The sequence below is a fragment of the Bufo bufo genome, chromosome 5 (assembly GCF_905171765.1).
Source record: "Bufo bufo chromosome 5, aBufBuf1.1, whole genome shotgun sequence".
Classification (NCBI taxonomy): Eukaryota; Metazoa; Chordata; class Amphibia; order Anura; family Bufonidae; genus Bufo; species Bufo bufo.
Window position 1 is genome coordinate 36,393,912 of NC_053393.1, and position 25,322 is coordinate 36,419,233.

The following is a 25,322-nucleotide window of genomic DNA, read 5'->3' on the forward strand; positions in this document are numbered from 1 at the left end:
AATGTGGGCAACTCTGCTGTCGTTGCGCAGGCACTGCAGCCTGTAGTCGCTCATGTGTGCCAGGATGCCCAGAGGTAAGGACAAGCTGTCCTCTGTGGGAGGCGTATCGTCATCGTCCTGCGTTTCCCCCCAGCCACGCACCAGTGATGGGCCCGAGCTGCGTTGGGTGCCACCCCGCTGTGAACATGCTTCATCCTCATCCTCCTCCACCTCCTCCTCATCCTCGTCCTCCTCGTCCTCCAGTAGTGGGCCCTGTCTGGCCACATTTGTACCTGGCCTCTGCTGTTGCAAAAAAACCTCCCTCTGAGTCACTTCGAAGAGACTGGCCTGAAAGTGCTAAAAATGACCCCTCTTCTTCCTCCTCCTCCTCCTCCTGGGCCACCTCCTCTTCCATCATCGCCCTAAGTGTTTTCTCAAGGAGACATAGAAGTGGTATTGTAACGCTGATAACGGCGTCATCGCCACTGGCCATGTTGGTGGAGTACTCGAAACAGCGCAACAGTGCACACAGGTCTCGCATGGAGGCCCAGTCATTGGTGGTGAAGTGGTGCTGGTCCGCAGTGCGACTGACCCGTGCGTGCTGCAGCTGAAACTCCACTATGGCCTGGTGCTGCTCGCACAGTCTGTCCAGCATGTGCAAGGTGGAGTTCCACCTGCTGGGCACGTCGCATATGAGGCGGTGAGCGGGAAGGCCGAAGTTACGCTGTAGCGCAGACAGGCGAGCAGCGGCAGGATGTGAACGCTGGAAGCGCGAACAGACGGCCCGCACTTTATGCAGCAGCTCTGACATGTCGGGGTAGTTGTGAATGAACTTCTGCACCACCAAATTCAGCACATGCGCGCCAGGCAAGGGATGTGCGTCAAACCGGCTAGTCCCAGAGCTGCAACGAGATTTCGCCCATTATCGCACACCACCAGGCCGGGCTTGAGGCTCACCGGCAGCAACCACTCGTCGGTCTGTTGTTCTATACCCCGCCACAACTCCTGTGCGGTGTGGGGCCTGTCCCCCAAACATATGAGTTTCAGAATGGCCGCTGACGTTTACCCCGGGCTGTGCTGAAGTTGGTGGTGAAGGTGTGTGGCTGACTGGATGAGCAGGTGGAAGAAGAGGAGGAGAAAGCCGAGTAGGAGGAGGAGGCAACAGGAGGCAAAGAATTTTGCCCTGCGATCCTTGGCGGCGGAAGGACGTGCGCCAAACAGCTCTTCGCCTGGGGCCCAGCCGCCACTACATTTACCCAGTGTGCAGTTAGGGAGATATAGCGTCCCTGGCCGTGCTTACTGGTCCACGTATCTGTGGTTAGGTGGACCTTGCCACAGATGGCGTTGCGCAGTGCACACTTGATTTTATCAAATACTTGGTTGTGCAGGGAAGGCACGGCTCTCTTGGAGAAGTAGTGCCAGCTGGGAACAACATACTGTGGGACAGCAAGCGACATGAGCTGTTTGAAGCTGTCTGTGTCCACCAGTCTGAATGACAGCATTTCATAGGCCAGTAGTTTAGAAATGCTGGCATTCAGGGCCAGGGATCGAGGGTGGCTAGGTGGGAATTTACGCTTTCTCTCAAATGTTTGTGAGATGGAGAGCTGAACGCTGCCGTGTGACATGGTTGAGATGCTTGGTGACGCAGGTGGTGGTGTTGGTGGTACATCCTCTGTTTGCTGGGCGGCAGGTGCCAACGTTCCTCCAGAGGCAGAGGAAGAGGCCGAGGCGGCAGCAGCAGAAGAGGTAGCAGGGGGAGCCTGAGTGAGTTCCTTGTTTTTAAGGTGTTTACTCCACTGCAGTTCATGCTTTGCATGCAGGTGCCTGGTCATGCAGGTTGTGCTAAGGTTCAGAACGTTAATGCCTCGCTCCAGGCTCTGATGGCACAGCGTGCAAACCACTCGGGTCTTGTCGTCAGCACATTGCTTGAAGAACTGCCACGCCAGGGAACTCCTTGAAGCTGCCTTTGGGGTGCTCGGTCCCAGGTGGCGATGGCCAGTAGCAGACGGACTCTCTTGGCGGCGGGTGTTCTGCTTTTGCCCACTGCTCCCTCTTTTGCTACGCTGTTGGCTCGGTCTCACCACTGCCTCTTCTTCCGAATTCTGAAAGTCAGTGGCAGGACCTTCATTCCATGTGGGGTCTAGGACCTCATCGTCCCCTGCATCGTCTTCCACCCAGTCTTCCTCCCTGACCTCCTGTTCAGTCTGCACACTGCAGAAAGACGCAGCAGTTGGTACCTGTGTTTCGTCATCATCAGAGACGTGCTGAGGTGGTATTCCCATGTCCTCATCATCAGGAAACATAAGTGGTTGTGCGTCAGTGCATTCTATGTCTTCCACCGCTGGGGAAGGGCTAGGTGGATGCCCTTGGGAAAACCTGCCAGCAGAGTCTTCAAACAGCATAAGAGACTGCTGCATAACTTGAGGCTCAGACAGTTTCCCTGATATGCATGGGGGTGATGTGACTTGGTTTTCAGGCGCCATCTGTGCGCTTTCTGCAGAAGACTGGGTGGGAGATAATGTGAACGTGCTGGATCCACTGTCGGCCACCCAATTGACTAATGCCTGTACCTGCTCAGGCCTTACCATCCTTAGAACGGCATTGGGCCCCACCAAATATCGCTGTAAATTCTGGCAGCTACTGGGACCTGAGGTTGTTGGTTCACTAGGACGTGTGGCTGTGGCAGAACGGCCACGTCCTCTCCCAGCACCAGAGGGTCCACTAACACCACCACGACCATGTCCGCATCCCTTACTAGATGTTTTCCTCATTGTTACCGTTCACCACAATAAGAAAAAAATTATTTGGCCCAATGTATTGAATTCAAATTCAGGCCTTTTTTTTACATTTTTACAGACACCTAACACTGTCTGGCTATCTACAGGGAGTGCAGAATTATTAGGCAAGTTGTATTTTTGAGGATTAATTTTATTATTGAACAACAACCATGTTCTCAATGAACCCAAAAAACTCATTAATATCAAAGCTGAATATTTTTGGAAGTAGTTTTTAGTTTGTTTTTAGTTTTAGCTATTTTAGGGGGATATCTGTGTGTGCAGGTGACTATTACTGTGCATAATTATTAGGCAACTTAACAAAAAACAAATATATACCCATTTCAATTATTTATTTTTACCAGTGAAACCAATATAGCATCTCAACATTCACAAATATACATTTCTGACATTCAAAAACAAAACAAAAACAAATCAGTGACCAATATAGCCACCTTTCTTTGCAAGGACACTCAAAAGCCTGCCATCCATGGATTCTGTCAGTGTTTTGATCTGTTCACCATCAACATTGCGTGCAGCAGCAACCACAGCCTCCCAGACACTGTTCAGAGAGGTGTACTGTTTTCCCTCCTTGTAAATCTCACATTTGATGATGGACCACAGGTTCTCAATGGGGTTCAGATCAGGTGAACAAGGAGGCCATGTCATTAGATTTTCTTCTTTTATACCCTTTCTTGCCAGCCACGCTGTGGAGTACTTGGACGCGTGTGATGGAGCATTGTCCTGCATGAAAATCATGTTTTTCTTGAAGGATGCAGACTTCTTCCTGTACCACTGCTTGAAGAAGGTGTCTTCCAGAAACTGGCAGTAGGACTGGGAGTTGAGCTTGACTCCATCCTCAACCCGAAAAGGCCCCACAAGCTCATCTTTGATGATACCAGCCCAAACCAGTACTCCACCTCCACCTTGCTGGCGTCTGAGTCGGACTGGAGCTCTCTGCCCTTTACCAATCCAGCCACGGGCCCATCCATCTGGCCCATCAAGACTCACTCTCATTTCATCAGTCCATAAAACCTTAGAAAAATCAGTCTTGAGATATTTCTTGGCCCAGTCTTGACGTTTCAGCTTGTGTGTCTTGTTCAGTGGTGGTCGTCTTTCAGCCTTTCTTACCTTGGCCATGTCTCTGAGTATTGCACACCTTGTGCTTTTGGACACTCCAGTGATGTTGCAGCTCTGAAATATGGCCAAACTGGTGGCAAGTGGCATCTTGGCAGCTGCACGCTTGACTTTTCTCAGTTCATGGGCAGTTATTTTGCGCCTTGGTTTTTCCACACGCTTCTTGCGACCCTGTTGACTATTTTGAATGAAACGCTTGATTGTTCGATGATCACGCTTCAGAAGCTTTGCAATTTTAAGAGTGCTGCATCCCTCTGCAAGATATCTCACTATTTTTGACTTTTCTGAGCCTGTCAAGTCCTTCTTTTGACCCATTTTGCCAAAGGAAAGGAAGTTGCCTAATAATTATGCACACCTAATATAGGGTGTTGATGTCATTAGACCACACCCCTTCTCATTACAGAGATGCACATCACCTAATATGCTTAATTGGTAGTAGGCTTTCGAGCCTATACAGCTTGGAGTAAGACAACATGCATAAAGAGGATGATGTGGTCAAAATACTCATTTGCCTAATAATTCTGCACGCAGTGTATTTAGGTACCGTATTACACTAATACAGGCACAGCAGTAACGACAGATTTAGCTGAATATAAATTGTAGGCCTATTATTTAGGCGCTGGATGACAGCTATACGTTTAAGGACAGAATTAGACTTGGAAATGCACGGTAGCGTGTGAAGTTATTGAGGATGACCCTATCCGCACCTTCAATCTTATATACCCTTTTATGGATAGATTTAACCTTGGCCTGATAGAGCAGAAACCACTGGTTTAGGGAATTGCTAAGTTGGGAATTGTATTCAACCCAGAACAAAAACTGTGCTTCGGCAGACAGCAGACAGTATTACAATTGGCTAGCCACAGCTGAAACACCAGATTTAGGGTACTGCTATTTTGGCAATTGTATTTTACCCCTCAATAAAATAGCAAGCACAGCCAAGCCCCTGATGTAGGATATAGCAAAAAAAACAAAACACTATTGATGGTTAGAAATGGCCGCCGATCACCCCAGAAAAAAGTGACTGAAAAACGCTCTGGGCAGCCTTAAAACAGTGAGCAATTGAATAGCAGAGGTTGTATGATACACAGCTGTATATCGATCACTTCAGTAAATAAATCCCTGCCTAATCTCGCCCTAACAGCAGCAGCTGCATCCTATCCCTACACTGATCAGAGCAGAGTGACGTGCAGCGCTACGTGACTCCAGCTTAAATAGAGGCTGGATCACATGCTGCACTGGCCAATCACAGCCATGCCAATAGTAGTCATGGCTGTGATGGCCTCTTGGGGCAAGTAGTATGACGCTTGTTGATTGGCTGCTTTGCAGCCTTTCAAAAAGCGCCAAGAAAGCGCCGAACACCGAACCCGAACCCGGACTTTTACGAAAATGTTCGGGTTTGGGTCCGTGTCACAAACACCCCAAAATTCGGTACGAACCCGAACTATACAGTTCGGGTTCGCTCATCCCTACTAAAGAGTATAATCACCTGCCATTATATTCTTTGGCTCAATAAATTTTTAGAAAATTTTATAGGAGATGAACAATTCCCCAGTATCAAGTCACAATAATAATACATTTTCCTGTCAAAAAAGTTCTTGCAAAAATTCAACTGGAAACTCAGAATCCCATTCTGAGTAATATCGTCAAATATTAGAATTTCCACAGGCTGAGGTTTTAACGGATCTTGTTGGTGACCTTAATAGGTAAGACAATGAGTGGTCACAGTTCTCAGAGAATAATAAAGTGGCCTCCTGGTCGGTAAGTAGATGTAGTTCAAGGGGTTTCGTAAGTTTTAACACTTGGACCACACTGTTATTGAGGAGGGGGGGGCAGCATCAAATTTGGGAAAATAGATCAGATTTTAGAAAGAAGAAATATCTTAGAACGACATCCAAAGTTTTATGATTGGCCAATTTCTCAACTGTAGGGGGGGCAGCAACCTATTGATAAATCATTCTACCATGTCCGTGATCTTTCAATATTTTGGCATATGGATATTATATGGATGCTCTTGACCCCTTCTATCACCATGCAAAGAGCATCTCCTGCACTGGATGACATGGAGGTCATCCGCTACGTGGTCATCTGTTCATATGAATGTTTTCTTTGGTGATACCATATGAGGGCCAATGGGTCTACAATTGGAAGTGGGGTTGTTCTGAAGGGAGTAGCAATTCTCTGAGGGTATCTATAGCGGTCACAGTTACGGACCTCGTAAGGACCTCGTGCTGTAGGGGACAGAAGTGAAACCAGTGGAGGGGAAGGTAAGCGGGGGAAGGTAGAGGGATCTGATCAGGACTTTTATTTAGGTCTGATCTGGAAGTCTGATTTAATTTTGAGGTCTGGTTTTGAGCCTGAATTTTTTCTAGTGATCTGATCTGGGATATTTTTAATTTTGGGGCCTGGTCTTGAGTCTCCACTTATGTGTCAGGTCTGGCATTTGATCCAGCATTTATCATTGATGTAGATGTGTGGTACTATCATCCCAGCATACTCTCATCTTATGTCAGGTCATGCTTGGGGGTTTCATACAACATGTGTGCTTTTGCACATCATACAACTGGTGCACCCACACCCTAAGGCCACATTCAGGCATTCAAAAGACGTGGCCATGAAAAATTGGCACACCGTCAGTTTTTCGTGGTAATTTTTCAACCATTTTTGCAGGCATTTTCTACTTGTTTTAAAAATGGCCTTCAAAAGCAGACTAATTCATTTTTTAAATCCCAACCCCTGCAGTGCCCTCCGCCTACATAATGTCCCCCATAGTGCCCCCTGGACATCAAATCCTCCCCTCCCATAGTGCCCCCAGTATTATGAATGGCCCCTTAGAGGCCCCCAGTATTATGAATGCCCCCATTAGTGGCCCCCAGTTTTATGAATGCCCCCCTTAGCGGCCCCCAGCATTAAAAATGCCCCCCTTAGTGGCTCCCAGCTTTAAGAATGCTCCCATTAGTGGCCCCCAGTATTACAAATGCCCCCATTAGTATTCCCCAGTATTATGAATGCCCCTCTTAGTGGCCCCCCAGTATTATGAATGCCCCTCTTAGTGGCCCCCCAGTATTATGAATGCCCCCTTTGTAGCCCACAGTATTGTGAATGCCCCATTAGTGGTTCCCAGTATTATGAATGCCCCCTTTGTAGACCCCAGTATTATGAATGCCCCCCAGTATTATGAATGCTCCCCTTAGTGGTCCCCAGTATTATGAATGCCCCCTTTGTAGCCCCCAGTATTATTAATGCCCCCATTAGTGGCCTCCAATATTATGAATGCCCTCCTTAGTGGCCCTCAGCTTTAAGAATGCTCCCCTTAGTGGTCCCCAGCATTATGAAGGCCCACATTAGTGGTCCCCAGCATTATGAATGCCCCCCTTTGTAGCCCCCAGTATTATAAATGCCCCCATTAGTGGCCCCAGTATTTCCCCCTTTGGCCCCCATTCTGCTTTTGTAAAAAAAAAAAAAAAAGATAATAATCCTCACTTCATCCACTTGCACGTGCAGGGACACTCGCTCTTCACTGGATGCAGCAGGAAAGGACCTACGCTCCCAGCGTGATGATGTCATCATCCTGGGAGTGTCAGGTCTTGCTGCATCCAGTGAGGAGCGAGTGTCCCTGCACGTACAAGTGGATGAAGTGAGTTTTCTTATTATTATTTTAATTTAACCCCTGAAAGACCAAGTCTACCCATTTTAACCAGGGATGGGTACCCTCCTTTCAATGGGGTCCATCTGGCTGTGAAAACAACCAAAAATAGGACAAACGTCTTTTTTTTATGCCGATATTCACTGGCTGTTTAAAAAGTGAATAGTCCGAATAACTTCAAGTAGTTCTAAAAACGTTGTGTGAATGTAGCCTGACATGAGCGGGGAAAGGCTTGTGGACCCCAATCAAATGTTTGATACGGGGTCCGGCACTTTCTCCTTACACCCCTGCACACCTCCCTTTAATACTAACAATTGATTTTTTCCTTTAAGGCTCTCCTTCTCCTACCGATACACCTGCCATGATGGAGCCATCCGAGGGTAAAAATCTTCTCTATATCTTAATGTTTGTGAAATATAAAATGTAACTTTAAAGAAATTAAAGGAAATAGTTGTGGATGCAAATGATGATAATGTGATATATGATAATGAATCTGAGCTGGACAAATAAATACTGTGATAGATATAGATATAGATAGAGACTCCACTAGGATGTGTAATATAAATGCCATCTTTATTAAACGGACATGATGAAAACATGATTAAATACACACAGCACAGGGAGGAATGGTGGCAATATGATCAGTACACCCACAACGGTTATTATTAGAGTTCACATCTAAAATGAAATGTTTGCACATAGAAACTAAAGAAACAAAGTGCATATAAGGTGATACAATGTCTAATACACACATAGCGTAACAATGTAGCAGGATGTGTCAGTGAGCTGAGTAGAAGGGTCGCACCGCATTATAAATGTACCTTCAGGGGTTATATTGCAGGTTCTGCCATTATTGATGTGTGAGGGATTTCGCCCCACGTTTCCGGAGGCCTCGTGGCCCGGATTATGTGATTATACAGAGGTGATAAAAGCTTCTCCTCCTGGCACTGATTTGTGATTGCACACGTCTGTGTTGTCATTGCAGTCACATCACAGCTGCACAGTTGTTTTCATGCCTCATAAAGCTCGAGTTCATAAAATTGATGAAATCCAATGTAATGGCTGCTATGAGGCTTGTGTGACTTCTCACTCATTGCCATAAATCAGGCAAAATGCCTCTGAAAGAAAGGGGATATAAAACAACACAACGCACTGAGCAGGTGACTACAGGGAGGGGGTATTTCTAGCTGCTTGTGGTATTTTTAGACTGTTTTTTATCCTTCACTAAGTCAAATAATAGACAGATGCAGGAGCTGTGTCAGATTGTAAAGAGAAGAAGATTATTACTTTTATAGATGTTTGTAGAGAGAGGAAGATAGAGGTGGTAGAGAGAGAAAAGGGAAAAGAGAGGAGGAGGAATAGAGAGGAAGAAGAAGAGAGAGGAGTAAGGAAAGAAGAGAGTGAAGAGTAAGAGAAAAGAGAGGAAGAGGAAAAGAAGAGAGAAGGAAGAAGAGAGAAGGAGGAAGAGAGGAGGAGGAAAGGAGAGGAAGATAGAGGTGGAAGAGAGACAAAGTGAGAGAGGAGTAGGAAAAGAAGAGGGTGAAGAGAGAGATTGAAAAGAGAGGAAGAGGAAAAGAAGAGAGAAGGAGGAAGAGAGGAGGAGCATGAAGAGAGAAAAGGAAAAAGAAAGAGGAGGAGAAAAAGAAAGGAGGAAAAAAAGAGAAAGAATAGGAGTAAGAAAGAGGAGGAGGAAGAGAGTTGAGGAAGAAGAGAGGAGGAGAATAAGACAGAGTCTCAATTATTAGGGGTACAGATAGGGTGATCTGTCACAAAGACCGGGATCGTCGAACGGTGTGTTGTCTTTCTGGCGCTCGAGTTCGACACATCGCGGATCGTGTTGATAGATTACTGGGAGGGGCTGGAGAAGATCCAGCGGTCATGGTCCATATCGGAACCAATGACAAAGTTAGAGGTAGGTGGAGAGATTTAGGTCACAAGCTTAGGGCAAGGACCTCAAAGGTAGTGTTTTCCGATATACTACCTGTACCACGAGCCACACAAGAAAGGCAGCAGGAGATTAGGGAGGTTAACAAGTGGCTCAAGAACTGGTGTAGGAAGGAGAAGTTTGGGTTCCTAGGGAACTGGGCCGACTTCTTTCTCTTGGCTACAGGCTCTATAGTAGGGATGGGCTTCACCTCAATGGGGAAGGGGCATTTGTGTTGGGGGGAAAGATGGCTAAAAGGTTGGAGGAGTGTTTAAACTAGGGACTGGGGGGAGGGTAATTACATTACAGGATGGGAAGATAGTGCAGATAGAGACCGGGGGCAAGGTAGTGGGACTGGGGGAGGAATGGAAGGAGGGACTAGAACAGTTCAGAAGGAAAGGTGTAGGGTAAAAAATATACATAAACCTCTCAAATGTATGTATACTAATGCCAGAAGCCTGACTAATAAAACTGGGGAACTGGAATTAGTGATGTGTGAGGAGAACTATGACATAGTGGGAATAACTGAGACATGGCTGGATGATAGCTATGACAGTGGGAATAACTGAGACATGGCTGGATGATAGCTATGACTGGGCATGACAGTTTTTTTTTCCTTCCTCTGGATCAACTTGCAGGATAAAAGGCCGAACTGGTCTGTTCGGCTTTATATACTGTGTTACTATGTAAGAAGAGAGCAAAGAAAGAAAGGGAAGAAAAGGACAAAGAGAGACAAAAGGAGGAGTTTGAGGGACATGAGGAGGATGTGAGAGAGGAGGAGGGAAACACTGAAAGGAAGAGAAGGAGGAAACATAAGAAATAAGAAAGAAGAATGAGAGGAGGAGAAGGACGAGTTAGAAAGGAAGACGGAAGATAGAAAGGAGTAGAATGAAGACAGATAAAAGAGAAAAAGAGGAAGGAGAGAGATGGATGGGAAGTCAGAAGGAGGAAGAGAGTGAAAGAGCAAGAAAGGAAGAAGACAGAGAACGAAAAAATATAGAGAAGACATACAGTGAAGGATAAAGAGAGAGGAGGAGGAGGAAGAGAAAGAAGGAAGATGAGAGAGAAGAATGAAGAGAGGGGAGAAAGCGTTAAGAGAAAGTAAGAAACCAACAGAGGGAGAAAAAAGAGGAAAAGAAGGGAGGAGATCGCAAAGCAAGGAAGAAAGGGAAAAGCAGAAGGTGGATGATAAAAGCAAAAAGAAGAAAAAGAACAAAAGCTGAAAAGACTAAAAAGGAGAAAAGAAAGAAAAGAAACAGAAAAAGGGAAGAATACATACAAGAAATATGAGGGAGATGAGTAGGAATGGTGAGAAGAGCAAAAGAGAGAAACAGAGAAAGCAAGAGGAGCAAAAAAAGGAGAAAGGAAAGAGGAGGGAGAGGAGGAAAAGAGAAGAGAAAGAGAGATAATAAGAAGGAAGAAACTTTCATTTGGTTTTGCTCACACTGCCAATAAATGATGGTTGTCCATAGGTTCAAAACACCATCATTTCTGTTTTTTATTAAGTTGGGCTCTAGACAATTATTAGTTAATTTATCTGAAAATTGTGTAGTAGTAATCCAGAATTGCAAAAAAAGAGTCTTCTTCCCCAGTAACAGTGTGTTCATGGGCTGGCTGGTATTAGTGTATCCCCATTCACCTGGATACCGAGGAGAGCCCATTGTTGGAGTTTTGTAGGTTCTTGAGTATCTTGGCATCAGGTTTGTTACAATATTCTAGGAGTTTACTGTGATCCAAGTAGCTGCATACATTGTGCACATCTCTTTTTAACCTCAGGGTGCTACACAACTCGGAGCATTCAGTTCATCACCTAGAGATCAGGAGGCAAAATTTGCAAGTAGTTGTGTAGTAGCCAGATTGTTAAAGTCACCTCAAGGTCGATAACATTTTTAGTGAACTCTCCTCTCGCCCCGAAGCATTTTCTTAAATGTTACACAGCGCTGAACCCCAAGGCACAGAGCAGACTTTCAAGATAAGACACTGATATCAAAAACATAAGAAGGGTTCTTTTTGTGAAGTATAAAAAGGGTTATTTTTGTGAAGTATCAAGTGTATCAGGGAAAAAAGGAAGAAAAAACTTAGGAGGAAAAAGGTATCTTTCAAAGAATGGAAATCTTTTTTTTATTTTAACTTTCAACTTAACATCAAGGAGAGAACAAGAATGTATGATTTCTTAAGTTGCATTACAGCTGCAAACAACCTTGAAGTATGGAGCCATAACATGACACCTATAGAATTCTATGGATCCCTACTGTACCTCATGCCTTCAATGCCATATGGAATCAGACAGAAACCATCATGGTATTCTCTATTGGAGGTCATATTCCGGAGGTTTTCTCCCCTATATACTGTATATGTTACACATTTGGGGGTCACGTATGGTTGGTTGACGCATGTGGGTTAAGCTGCATATCAAACCTTTTACAACAATAATTTGACATTATATATGTCTGACATTTGAAGAAAAAAATTCTACCATAAACCTTTCTTCCCACCACTCCGAAAATGATGGCTTTTAAAATGAAGGTCTCTTTTACTGGATTTGGTTATATGTGGTCCGCTAGTATCAGTTATCTAGTGAGTTGTTACCTATGTAAATTAAATAGCAAATCCATCCAAAGAAGAGAAAGAGTGAGAGGAAGAAGAGGGAGAAAAAAACGTGAAAGGGAAAGAAAGAGAAGAAGAAGAGAGGGAAAAGAAGGAAGAAAGCGAAGGGAGAATGAGAAGGTGGAGGAGAAAAAAGGAAGAGATAAATGAGGAAGGGAAAATAGAATGTTGGAAAAAGGAATAAAAAGAAGAAAGGAGAGAGGGGAAGGGAAAGAATGAAATGACAAAGAGAAAGGGAGAAGGGGGAAGAGAGAGAAAAAGAAAGAGATGAAGGAAGACAAAGAAATGTGTGGGAGAAAGAAAGAGAGAAGGAGGAAGAGAGATAGAAGGAAGAGAGAGTTGGAGGAAGACAAGGAAGGGAGTGGCAGAGAGAAGGAGAGGAGGTAGGGAGATGGAGTAAGAGAAAGAAGGAAGTTGGAGAAAAAATGAGAAAAGGAAAAAAGAGAGACAGGAAAAGAAGAATGAGGAAGAGAAAAAAGACAGAGATAGATGTGGAAGGAGGGTGGGAAAATGGATGAAGACAGAGATGGAAGAAAATAAAAGGAAATATGAAAAATGAAGACAGAAGTTAGAAAGGAAAAAGAAGGAGAGGTAAGGAAAGAGAAGGGAGGAAAGGAAAGAGAAGGGAGGAAAGGAAAGAGAAGGGGAGGAAAGGGAAGAGAAAGAGAGGAAAGGAAAGAGAAGGGGAGGAAAGGGAAGAGAAAGAGAGGAAAGGAAAAAGAAGGAGAGGTAAGGAAAGAGAAGGGAGGAAAGGAAAGAGAAGGGGAGGAAATGGAAGAGAAAGAGAGGAAAGGAAAGAGAAGGGGAGGAAAGGGAAGAGAAAGAGAGGAAAGGAGAGAGAAGGGGAGGAAAGGAAACAGAAAGGGAGGAAAGGAAAGAGAAGGGGAGGAAGAGAAAGAGACATAAAAGAAAAAAAGAGATGGAGGGAGAGAAAGAAGGAAGTAGGAGACAAAAAGTGAGATGGGGAAAACTACAAAGAAGGAAGAGAGGGAGAATGGTGGAGACTGAGGGAGAGACAAAGAAATAAGTAAAGAGGAAGGGAGAGGATCAGAGACAGACAAGATTTATAGAGAGAGGAAATAATCATCTTGTGAATTAACAAAAAGTAATTATTAAAACTGTTCGGTTTGTACAACCTCTTAGCAGGAAACAGGTTCACTGACGACCGGATCAGTTATTATAAAAAGTGTAATTGAATATTTTTCTTCCAGCTGGATTATATAGACCAGAAGGAACACCGAAAATGGAAGGTAAAAAGCGTTTTTTCTCGTATAATTAATTGGTGAGGAGACATGTCCTAATGCTGACACATTTTGGGGTCTATATCATAGCTGGACCCCTACAGTTTCACTGGACAGTACGTGGATCATCATTAGGTTCTATGTCAGATTTCCAGAATCCAGACGTTGTACATAAAATGTAGCCATATACTGTCCATATGAAATTGGCCTCAGGCCGGATGATGGAGGCTTTGTCAATTCAATGTTATAGAAATATACAGTAACAGTGATGGAAATGTATGGAATTCTCATTTAGTGCATTTGTAGAAAATACTGTGGGCCAGATTTATCATTCCTCTGACAGCTCACTCCACTTTCACATATGGCTAAAGTCAGTTTTAGCCAAGTCAGATTTATGATCGGCCCTTTAAGACTGTAATAAATGTGGTTTGACGGTAGCAGTTTATCCGTCAGTAAGCAGCTTTACAAAAGTCGCACGTTTTTATGAAAAAGTCGCATGTTCTATTAAAAAGTCTCATAAGATAAGCATGGTCCTCACTGGAGTGAAATTGCGACTTTTTTGCGACTTTTTAAATAGTCCCAATAGTAAATCTGTCTAGAGATTCATTTACATAAGAAAACACGCCCACTTTCAGAAAACTGGCGAGCATAGTGCAGAGCAGAAAAAAGTTGCAAATTTGTGCGCAGTTTTAGCGTTTGGGACTTTTTTTGGGACTTTTTCACTCCATTATTCTGACCTGAGCTAATGATAAATCTGGCCCTGTGTTTTTTGGGAACTGTCCCTTATCACCAGCGTCTTATTTTATCGATATGGTATTCCAAAATCCACCACTCCCTCCCTTTATTTTTGAAGGAGGGGGGTATATCCTGTAGCTTCTAACTGATGAGGTGAATAACAGTGATTATTTCAGGAAAATTGGATATTAGGCAAGCGAACAGTCAGTGGATGTGTGGGGAGCAAAAAGGTTGGGCAAGAGTAAATAACTGAGCGACTTTTGCTGTTGATGGATCTTTTTTTCTGACCATGCATCTACAGTGACTCTCCAAGCGGCAGCACTCATGCTCAATTAAAAGCCTGGGACTAAATAGTAGATTTCAGCCATGATATGCAATTTCCAAAGCATTTCCACCAGCAGCTAGAAGCTGAATGGCGAATGACACTGATGATGATGGAGCCACCTAACGGTATCGCTTCAGACTACTCTTGTCATCCATAGTGGGGAGTAGTAGTCTGTGATGATCCTCATGGGCTGCCGTGCTGCCTCATAGTAGACATCATCAGAGTCTAGTAAATGGAGCAGATGAGCATTTACTGTACATTCTCCATACCAACGCTGGGCAGAAGAAATCAAGTCCGTGGAGATCACTTTGAGTAACATCATTGATGATTTTGTGAATGTTTTTGTATGTTTGCTCTCCATATTTACAGATCCATCAAGTAGAGATTCAGCGATCTCCACCTCTGAAGGTAAGATCAAGCAGCTTTTCTATTACTTTTGTTTTTAAAGAATTGTCCAGGACTAGAAAAACATGGCTGTTTTCTTCCTAAAAACAGTGCCCTAGCGCTACTATTCCATATAGAAAACACCACGTTAAAAAAGGACACGTGTGAGGTTTAACCCTTTCCTACAATTGATTAGATAGATGTTCATCATGTCTACTGTAGCGAGTTGAGCCAAGTATTCTCATGTCATGAGCATCTTTTTGAAAGTTTGCAAAAACTCATGCTCCTTATTGATAAGTTTTGGCCACCATTTTCTGCATAAGGTGGAGCTCAACTACTAAAAGTATCACTAACCTTTCAACAAACTTTGCATTAATCTGCAGTACAGTTTGAGGACTAACACTATTTCTGACCACTATATGACTTCTATCTGGCATTTTTTAGCAATTTTCCTCTGTGCTTGCTGAATGCCCAGTTTGCAGTTCTCTCTAACATGGTGGGTGGAGACTAGCTCCCATCCATGCACACAGAAAGTAGAGGAGAATCTGCTTCCTTACCTTCTCTTACTCCCTTAGAAGCAGCCCCAGGATCGTGGAAGCCATTACAGAGAAGTACTGACCTGTATAGTTGTGAATAAACACACATACAGTGGATATAAAAAGTCTACAGACCCCTGTTAAAATGTCAGGTTTCTGTGCTTTAAAAAAATGAGACAAAGATAAATAATTTCAGAACTTTTTCCACCTTTAATGTGACCTATAAACTGTACCACTCAATTGAAAAACAAACTGAAATATTTTAGGTGCAGGGAAGAAAACAAAAAAAAAACTAAAATAATGTGGTTGCATAAGTGTGCACACCCTCTTATAACTGGGGATGTAGCTGTGTTCAGTATTAAGCAATCACATTCAAAATCATGTTAAATAGGAGTCGGTATACACCTGCCATCATTTAAAGTGCCTCTGATTAACCCCCAAAAACGTTGAGCTGCTCTAGTTGGTCTTTCCTGAAATTTTCCTAGTCCCATCCCACAGCAAAAGCCATGGTCCACAGAGAGCTTCCAAAGCATCAGAGAAATCTCATTGTTAAAAGGTATCAGTCAGGAGAAGGGTACAAAAGAATTTCCAAGGCATTAGATATACCATAGAACACAGTGAAGACAGTCATCATCAAGTGGAGGAAACATGGCACAACAGTGACATTACCAAGAACTGGACGTCCCTTCAAAATTGCTGAAAAGACGAGAAGAAAACTGGTCTGGGAGGCTACCAAGAGGCCTACAGCAACATTAAAGAAGCTGCAGGAATATCTGGCAAGTACTGGCTGTGTGGTACATGTGACAGCAATCTCCCGTATTCTTCATATGTCTGGGCTATGGGGTAGAGTGGCAAGACGAAAGCCTTTTCTTACGAAGAAAAACATCCAAGCCAGGTTACATTTTGCAAAAACACATCTGAAGTCTCCCAAAAGCATGTGGGAAAAGGTGTTATGGTCTGATGAAACCAAGGTTGAACTTTTTGGCCATAATTTCAAAAGATATGTTTGGCCCAAAAACAACACTGCACATCACCAAAAGAACACCATCCCCACAGTGAAGCATGGTGGTGGCAGCATCATGCCAAGGGGCTGTTTTTCTTCAGCTGGAACTGGGGCCTTAGTTAAGCTAGAGGGGATTATGAACAGTTCCAAATACCAGTCAATATTGGTATAAAACCTTCAGGCTTCTGCTAGAAAGCTGAACATGAAGAGGAACTTCATCTTTCAGCATGACAACAACCCAAAGCATACATCCAAATCAACAAAGGAATGGCTTCACCAGAAGAAGATTAAAGTTTTGGAATGGCCCAGCCAGAGCCCAGACCTGAATCCGATTGAAAATCTGTGGGGTGATCTGAAGAGGGCTGTGCACAGGTGATGCCCTCGCAATCTGACAGATTTGGAGTGTTTTTGCAAAGAAGAGTGGGCAAATCTTGCCAAGTCAAAATGTGCAATGCGGATAGACTCATACCCAAAAAGACTGAGTGCTGTAATAAAATCAAAAGCTGCTTCAACAAAGTATTAGTTTAAGGGTGTGCACACTTATGCAACCATATTATTTTATTTTTATATTTTTTCTTCCCTCTACCTAAAAGATTTCAGTTTGTTTTTAAATTGAGTTGTACAGTTTATAGGTCACATTAAAGGTGGAAAAAGTTCTGAAATGATTTATCTTTGTCTCATTTTTTTACATCACAAAAACCTGACATTTTAACAGGGGTGTGTAGACTTTTTATATCCACTGTATCTCAGCCCATCTAGCTAAAGCAATCTGCTTGTCTGTGTGTACTCCTTCTCATTCCTCCCCCAACCCTTCTCCATAGACTTGTATTGACATATCCAATATGATCCTCCTGTGGGCTGATAACATGAGAACTAAACATTTCTCACTGATAAGACATATCAAAAAGTTCATTGTTGTCTTGTACTACTGATTTATGCAAAGTTGTGTGCGCCAGGTTAAGTTAAGCCAGGTTCACATCTGCATTGTGAAATGTGGTACTCTGCTCCAGTCACTGTTTCCAGCATATATGCCAGCTTTAAGCCGAAAAAAATAAATACTACACGTAGCATTTTTTTGTCAGGCCGAAAGTTGGCATATATGCCAGAAAGCGGCTATGCTGGATACAGTGAACTCTGGCAGTTTGCTCCTCCACCAGAACAGACTGCCGGAGTTCATAGCACAGGTGTGAATGCGGCCTTAGCAACCATTAAGGACGTCATTTCAAAAGCCATAACAGTTTTATTTTTCCATTGACACGACTATATGGGGGCTTGTTTTTTGCAGGATGAGTTGTGTTTTTAAATGGCACTATTTTGGGGTCTATATCATGTATTGTATAGCAGTTTTATAGTTTTGGGTTTTGTAGTTATGGCGTTGACCATGCAGTATAACTGACATAACTTTATTTTGAGAGTCTTCACAATTACACCAGTGTCAAATTTACATAATTTTTGCTTTTTTTTCTATCTTTGCAAAGTATATATAGTCCCGAAAAAAAAACATGTTCTCACACAGCGTAGTCAATGGAAAAATGTAAATGTTTGGGTCTTTGAATGCAGCAACAAACAAAAAATGAATAAATAAATTACATATATTATATTAAATTTTTATTTATTTATTTTTTGTTGTTGCTGCATTCAAAGACCCAAACATTTAAATTTTTCCATTGACTAGGCTGTGTGAGAACATGTTTTATTCGGGACAAGTTGCAGTTTTCATTGGTGCCATTTTATGCATACAGACAACTTTCTGATCACTTTTTATTGTGCTCTTTGCAAGGTCGAATAAACAAAAAAAACAGCAGTTTTTGAATTTTTTAAAATTTAAGTTATGACGTTCACTATGCAGAAAAAAAAAAATAATTTTATTTTATTGGTCATTGTGTATGTGCAATTTCAGTTTTTTTACTCAGATTTTTTTCCAAACATTTTTTTTCCCAAGAAGAGCGCTGCTCAGAATCAAAATGTCATAATTTGGCACATGCCATTTCATTCATTTTCCGGCACAATAATTCCCACCCAAATGTTGCTCTGTTCTTTAGATATGACAGTAGATAGCACTATACCTCAAAGGAGGCATAAGCTTTTGTTCAGTCCCTCAAAATGAACTGATCATAGGATGTTCCATAGCTGAGACCACAAGCAATCTTCTTTAATCTACAAGAAGACCCAGCAGTCCTCAGTTTACCTGCAGCGCCACCCCAGGAGAAATTAAGCATTACATAGTTCCCCTTGAAATCAATGTGCTATCATTATATCGTATGAACCGGTCAGGTCCTCCAGAGTGAGTGACACTCTTTGCCCTGGCTAATAGATGAGGGTTCTGAACAGGGGACCTGCAAACATTTCTAATAGAGTATTTAAATAGGGTTTTCTAAACCAGACATCTTTAAATACATACATAATACACCCAGGATTCCATGATATTTTTTCTTCTGCTTCAGGTCCCAGTGATGTGCTCGACAACTTAATGCTGGGAGCTCAGAGTAAGTCTTGTTATTTTCAGCCACAGCATGAAATGTGTTCTCCAGGATGAGAGAAATAAAGATTTGGTCCCAAGAAAAGTTGTATGTATGCAAGTAGAGACTATATTCTATAGGGTATGCATAAATACAGTGGTCACATCAACTACCTTTATATATGTAATCAACCGAGAACGCCTTTAAAGGGGTTCTCCAGGCCCACGCTGAAAAAGCTTCTTTCAGCTAGGAGAAGACACTTTGAGCCGTACTGACCCTTCCATTGCTCCGCCGATTCCACAATCCCGGCTGGAATCGCGACACTCTTTCTTTGACGTCCTGCAATTGGCCATGCTCCTCTTTCTTTCTGTTCAGCAGCAATATTGTAGATGTAGCTGACCAGGGTGAAAGAGCAGCACGTCAAGTCAGAGGGATTGGCTGCAGCCAGTCCGGAGGTCACGTGATCCCAGCTGGGATTGTAAATCGGTGGGCCAACGTTAGGGCAAGTACGGCTCAAAGTGTCTTCTCTCCACAGGTCAGTGGAAATAGGTTTTTTATGTACAGGCCCAGAGATCCCCTTGAAATAATTAACTGATCATTACCATTATATGTGACTGAAACCATCTAACAATAATTATTCGCTCAATAATCAATATTTAATTTATTGTTGTGTTTCAGGCACTTCTCAGCCATCGAATGTCACCCCCACAAGTAAGTGTGTAAATCTAAACCAAGATAAAATGATTATGAGATCGACTTTGTGTAAGGTGGGAGGAATTAGGGAGGATTGTGATATTATATTCTATTCTCTAAAACAAAAGGGAACAATAAATACACTACAAAAAGGTTTTGTGTGAGTTGGTGGAGCTTCTAAATGGGGGAGGGTGAAGACACCAAAAAGGCGTGTGATTCCAGTAGTGACAATTCAGCGAGATCAATTGACACCTCCAGCTGCTAGAGGGCGCTGTACTGCTTCAACCTCACTTGGAGGTTTCTGTGAAAGAAGCTGGTTAGGCTTTAGATTAGGTCACCCAAGGAATACACATAAATATGATAAATACACAAAAGATTACAATAACTATGGTATAATATAATCTAAAATGGTCTAAAATGGTGACTGAGGTAGTAATAAATATTGACTGCATTGATGGAATCACCGTTCAGATATGTAGCCGTATGTATCTTCTATTAGGATATATAAACATCGATATTGGATAATAATAATAATCGTAACTTATATCGCATATAATGTTCCCAACTCGATTGTTTATTATCGGTATGCTGGCAATGAAGAATTTGGCATAAAATCGCTGATTATAATATATGGTAATAATAGCGATCATCACTAAAATCCATATACTGTTATCAGATCGATTATATATTATTATATGTTGGCAATAAAAAGTTTGACATAAATTCGCTGACTGATATACTGTGATCACACTTCCCAGTGTAGAGTAATTGTATTGCCGCACGACTTGCGCACACAGTGGCGTCCCACGTGGCTTACAATGTCGGATACAGCGGTACCTGGTTACGAGTTGTCAGCTGGAACAACTCAAACGATTAGACGGTCACTGGTCTATACGGTCTCCAGTTGCCTTCCGGACTGTCTCCAACCGTGGGGGTTATTCGAGTGGTGTCTCCCGATTGTCAGGACCGAATATTTAAATCGCGGCGTTCCTTATATGCCAGGTAAAAATCGAGCTTCTATGGTGGTGGACTCCAATGAATGAGGGTCCAAATCCAGAGTAAGTGGATAAATATTTGTCCATCAGCTGATGTGCGGGTCTCTAAACAACCAGACGCGTTTCGGGGTCTTTTCCTGGCCCCTTCCTCGGTGGTGACCCGCAAGAGTGATCTATCCCTTGTTATATACAGCATTCGTTAAATTCAGTGCATCATAAATTCCGGAATGGAGTCGAATTAAAAGTAAACTCAGACATGGAATATTCAAAGTTTGAGGTATGTTCAAAACGAATTAGGAATATGTATAGTTACATAAAAATCTGCACAAATGTTCTTATGATTGTTTTCATTTCAACATGAACTATTCGATTTTGTCATTAATCGCCAAAAATATAGCATGCGATATTGATGCGATTTTTTGTCTCATAGGTGCGTTTTTTCCCCAAACGTGCGTTTTATTGCTCCTCACTGCTATACGTGCAAAGTGGATAAGTTCCATATTTTATATTTCGAAAATACTTTACTCCATCTTATTTAAATAAGCAAACATTTTTTTCAAAGACACCAACCACAAAATAATATTTGTATTATATAGCAACCTTGTGTATTTAGCTCAATTATTGATAACTATAATGAATAATGTTATCAATAAAAATCTAATTATATAATACTAAATATATATACAAAAAAATTATATAAAATATGCATAACAACTATTTTTTAAAATATAATAAGAGAATTACAAAGTATTAAAGGCATACATAATAAGACATATATATAAAATCTTAACATATGGTGTAGAGTAAGTAATCAAATTCATATCCGATTGTAACTTCATTGCTGAGAAGGAAAATGGGTGGAAGCCCTCCACCCAAGGGGACCAGAGTGGGTAAAAACAAACCACCTCTGGGCCAAAGTCGGATGGAGGGCGCCCACCCTAAGATCCAACTCAAAGGAAGCCAAAAAGCTCAAATTCGGCATTTAGGCCCATAGGTATAATCGAGTTGAAAAAAAAAAAAAAGACATAAACATCCGGCCCTAGTATAAACATTTTTTTCATATTTCTGTTTTTTTCAGTATATCTCTCAGTCACTCGTTCCACTTTAATCAAATTAGCAACTGCTTCTCGCCACTGTCCCACTGTAGGGGATCTTCATTTACCCATTTCCTAAGTATAAGGAGTCTAGCTTGAAATAGTACTTTACCCAAAACCAATCGTGTCTCTTTATTTAACTTCAGATGTTCAGTTGCCCCTAATATGCAAACTACTGGGTCTTCAAACTGATTTTATATATATATATATGTCTTATTATGTATGCCTTTAATACTTTGTAATTCTCTTATTATATAAAAAAAAAATTGTTGTTATGCATATTTTATATAATTTTTAGTATATATATTTAGTATTATATAATTAGATTTTTATTGCTAACATTATTCATTATAGTTATCAATAATTGAGCTAAATACACAAGGTTGCTATATAATACAAATATTATTTTGTGGTTGGTGTCTTTGAAAAAAATGTTTGCCTATTTAAATAAGATGGAGTAAAGTATTTTCGAAATATAAAATATGGAACTTATCCACTTTGCACGTATAGCAGTGAGGAGCAATAAAACGCACGTCTGGGAAAAAAACGCACCTATGAGACAAAAAATCGCATCAATATCGCATGCTATATTTTTGGCGATTAATGACAAAATCGAATAGTTCATGTTGAAATGAAATTCTTCATTGCCAGCATACCGATAATAAACAATCGAGTTGGGAACATTATATGCGATATAAGTTACGATTATTATTATTATCCAATATTGATGTTTATATATCCTATCAGAAGATACATACGGCTACATATCTGAACGGTGATTCCATCAACGCAGTCAATATTTATTACTACCTCAGTCACCATTTTAGACTATATTATACCATAGTTATTGTAATCTTTTGTGTATTTATCATATTTATTGTTTTTAATTATTATTATTTGCATGTCGTATTATCTGCATTTTTTAATAATAAATTACTCAGGCGTTATCACTACTCAGGTTTATTTGTTTCCCTGTGAGGTCCAGGTGGTGAGTGCTCAGTCTTTATAGTTATTTTTTGTTACAATTCCTTATGACTGGGTGAGTCATTAGGCTTAGTAGCACCCAATCCATAGTTATTGACGGAGTGAGCCACCATATTCCTACATTCATATTCTATTCAAGTTGCAGTAATGTCATCATTTTACAATGACTCGTGGACAACTAAATGAGTCAAGAGGAGCTTTCAATAAAGTTCCATTGATCTCAATGGGAGTGCGGTCATAGTCATCCAATACATGGCACCATTAGTGGTATGCTTCAGTGCATGGGTCCCATAAATAATGTCTTCTGATGCCTCTCTTTAAAGGGGTATTCTGACTTTTATACTGATGACCTATCCTCTGGATAGGTCATCAGTATCTGATCAGTGGAGGTCTGACATCTAGGATCCCCCGACGATCCGCTGTTTGAGAAGTCACCAGCACTTGCAGGCTGCGGCCTTCTCTCTGCTCACCAGGCACATTTTCTATGGGGCTGAGCTGCGCCTAGGCCATTTGACCAATGAATGTGACATCACAAGAAGGCTATGACGCTACTGCAAGCGCCAAGGCCTCTCAAACACCTGATTCAGGGCTGCACCACCTATGAGGCCAGGTGAGGTGATCGCCTCAGGCAGCACCAGGTAGGGACAAGAGGGGGGCAGCGGAAGGGCCATGGGCAATGAGCGCTTTCATTGTAGCAAAGGGGTTTGCCGTTTCAGTTTTCGTCTCAGGCAGCAGAAAGGCTAGGTGCACCCCGGACCTGATTGTCAGGTCGTCCCAAGTTCTGTACCCCCACCGATCAGATACTAATGACAAAGTGGACTTCGATCTGAGTTTCAGGATAAATTTCTATTCGCCGCAAAGCAGAATTTCCTAGTGCTTCATGGTAGCGAATCAATTTAACCTGACACAGTGCAAAAAACAAAAAAATCATACTTACCTCATCCATTTTCTAGTAATGGGCCGGCCACCACCATCTTGCTTGAAGATCCCGTGTGAATGTAAGTAATGTATGAAGTTACCACGCCAGCCAGCGTGATGACATCATCTCACACCACCAGATCGTCAAGCAAGATGGCCGCCGACGGCCCATTGTGAGCAAATGGATGAGGTAAGTATGATTTTTTTTTTTTACGTTTACACCGGATTATTGCTATTGGATGTCTCAATCATGTATGAATGCAGCATCTGAGGGGTACAATGACGGGGGGCGGCGCAACCTCCGCTCCCTGTCATTGAACCCACTACTTACAAAGAAATGTGTAAAAATCGGCGAGGCAGCCGAATTGACTTTTACAATACTTCACTCATCTCTACTAATGACCTATATCCAGTTGAAAAATCTCAGAAAACCTCTTAAAAAGCTATGGACACCATTGTGCACTAAAAATGCAGCACATAATAAACGTGCATTTGTTTGTTTACTGGTATCAGCTTTGCTTCACATGCTCTCAGAAATTCTCTTCTATGAGATTCACTCACTGTTGGGATGCATCATGAGGCTTTGTGGGCGTTGCTGTTGATTTCACATGCACCAGCAGAGCTCTGCTGCCCCGCCCCCACATCCTGTTACACAGCACAGCTCTGCTGCCCCGCCCCCACATCCTGTTAAACAGCACAAGCTCTGCTGCCCCGCCCACACATCCTGTTACACAGCACAGCTCTGCTGCCCCGCCCCCACATCCTGTTACACAGCACAGCTCTGCTGCCCCGCCCCACATCCTGTTACACAGCACAGCTCTGCTGCCCCGCCCCCACATCCTGTTACACAGCACAGCTCTGCTGCCCCGCCCTCACATCCTGTTACACAGCACAGCCAGCAGCCACTTACATATAGGCTGCTGGAACTACCAGTGTATACTATTATATACACTGCAGTACACTGTATTATAGTGTACTGCAGTGTATTGTCATTCACAGTAAGCCTGATCAGGCTCAGCTATACCATGGCAAGCCAGATGCCTGTGAAGGTGTCCGGTTGCCATGGTAACCCCAGAGGTCCGATGGGGTAGGGCACTGAAGGGGGGGGGGGGGGGTGAGGGGCTTGTTGCCTCGCTGGCCATCCTGAAGGGGGGGCTTGTTGGTGAAGATGAGGGGGGTGACAGCTTGTGTGGAGGTTAGGACGGCCATCCTACATGGCGGGGGAAGGGGGGGAGAGGGACGGCATCGGGCCGCTGCCACAGCAGAGAAATGGTTAGCCCCTTCCATACAGCAGTCCCTAAGGACCATGGCATGGAAGGGGTTATGTCTGCAGTTTGAAGCAGACTGTCAGCTGTATGTTACAGCTGACAGCAGAGGTCGCACTACATTTTTTCCAGAAAAGTAAAAATACTCCTCATAACAATTTTGAGGAGTATTTTTAGCAGGGGAGGAGTAGAAATTATAGGCCCACATAACGTTATGAGGCTGATATTTCTGCAGGGAAACCATTTCTAGTCTCCCATGCTGAAATAAATTTAGACAATTTTACATTTATCGAACATCATACACTAAACATAAGACCACTGCTGCCATACACAGCGCCCACCTGACGCTGCCATACACTGCGTCCAACTGACATTGCTATACACAGCAGCCACCTGATGCTCCCACACACACTGCCCACCTTATGCTGCCATACAGTGCGCCCACCTGACACTGCCATACACAGGGCCCATCTGACGCTGCCATACAGTGCGCCCACCTGATGCTGCCATACACTGCACCCACTTGACGCTGCCATACACAGGGCCTACCTGATGCTGCCATACACTGGGCCCACCTGACGCTGCCATACACAGGGCCCATCTGATGCTGCCATACACAGCGC

At 42.8% G+C, this 25,322-nt stretch overlaps 1 protein-coding gene across 1 annotated transcript in view; it reads left to right on the plus strand.

The window, feature by feature from the left end:
- OC90 (otoconin 90) overlaps positions 1-25,322 on the plus strand; it is an 80,781-nt gene that overhangs the window by 26,394 nt on the left and 29,065 nt on the right. Inside the window, exons 7-9 of the mRNA XM_040433831.1 lie at positions 14,738-14,776; positions 18,736-18,777; positions 19,429-19,461. Coding sequence (XP_040289765.1) covers positions 14,738-14,776; positions 18,736-18,777; positions 19,429-19,461 — 114 coding nt within the window. The remainder of the gene's footprint in view (positions 1-14,737; positions 14,777-18,735; positions 18,778-19,428; positions 19,462-25,322) is intronic.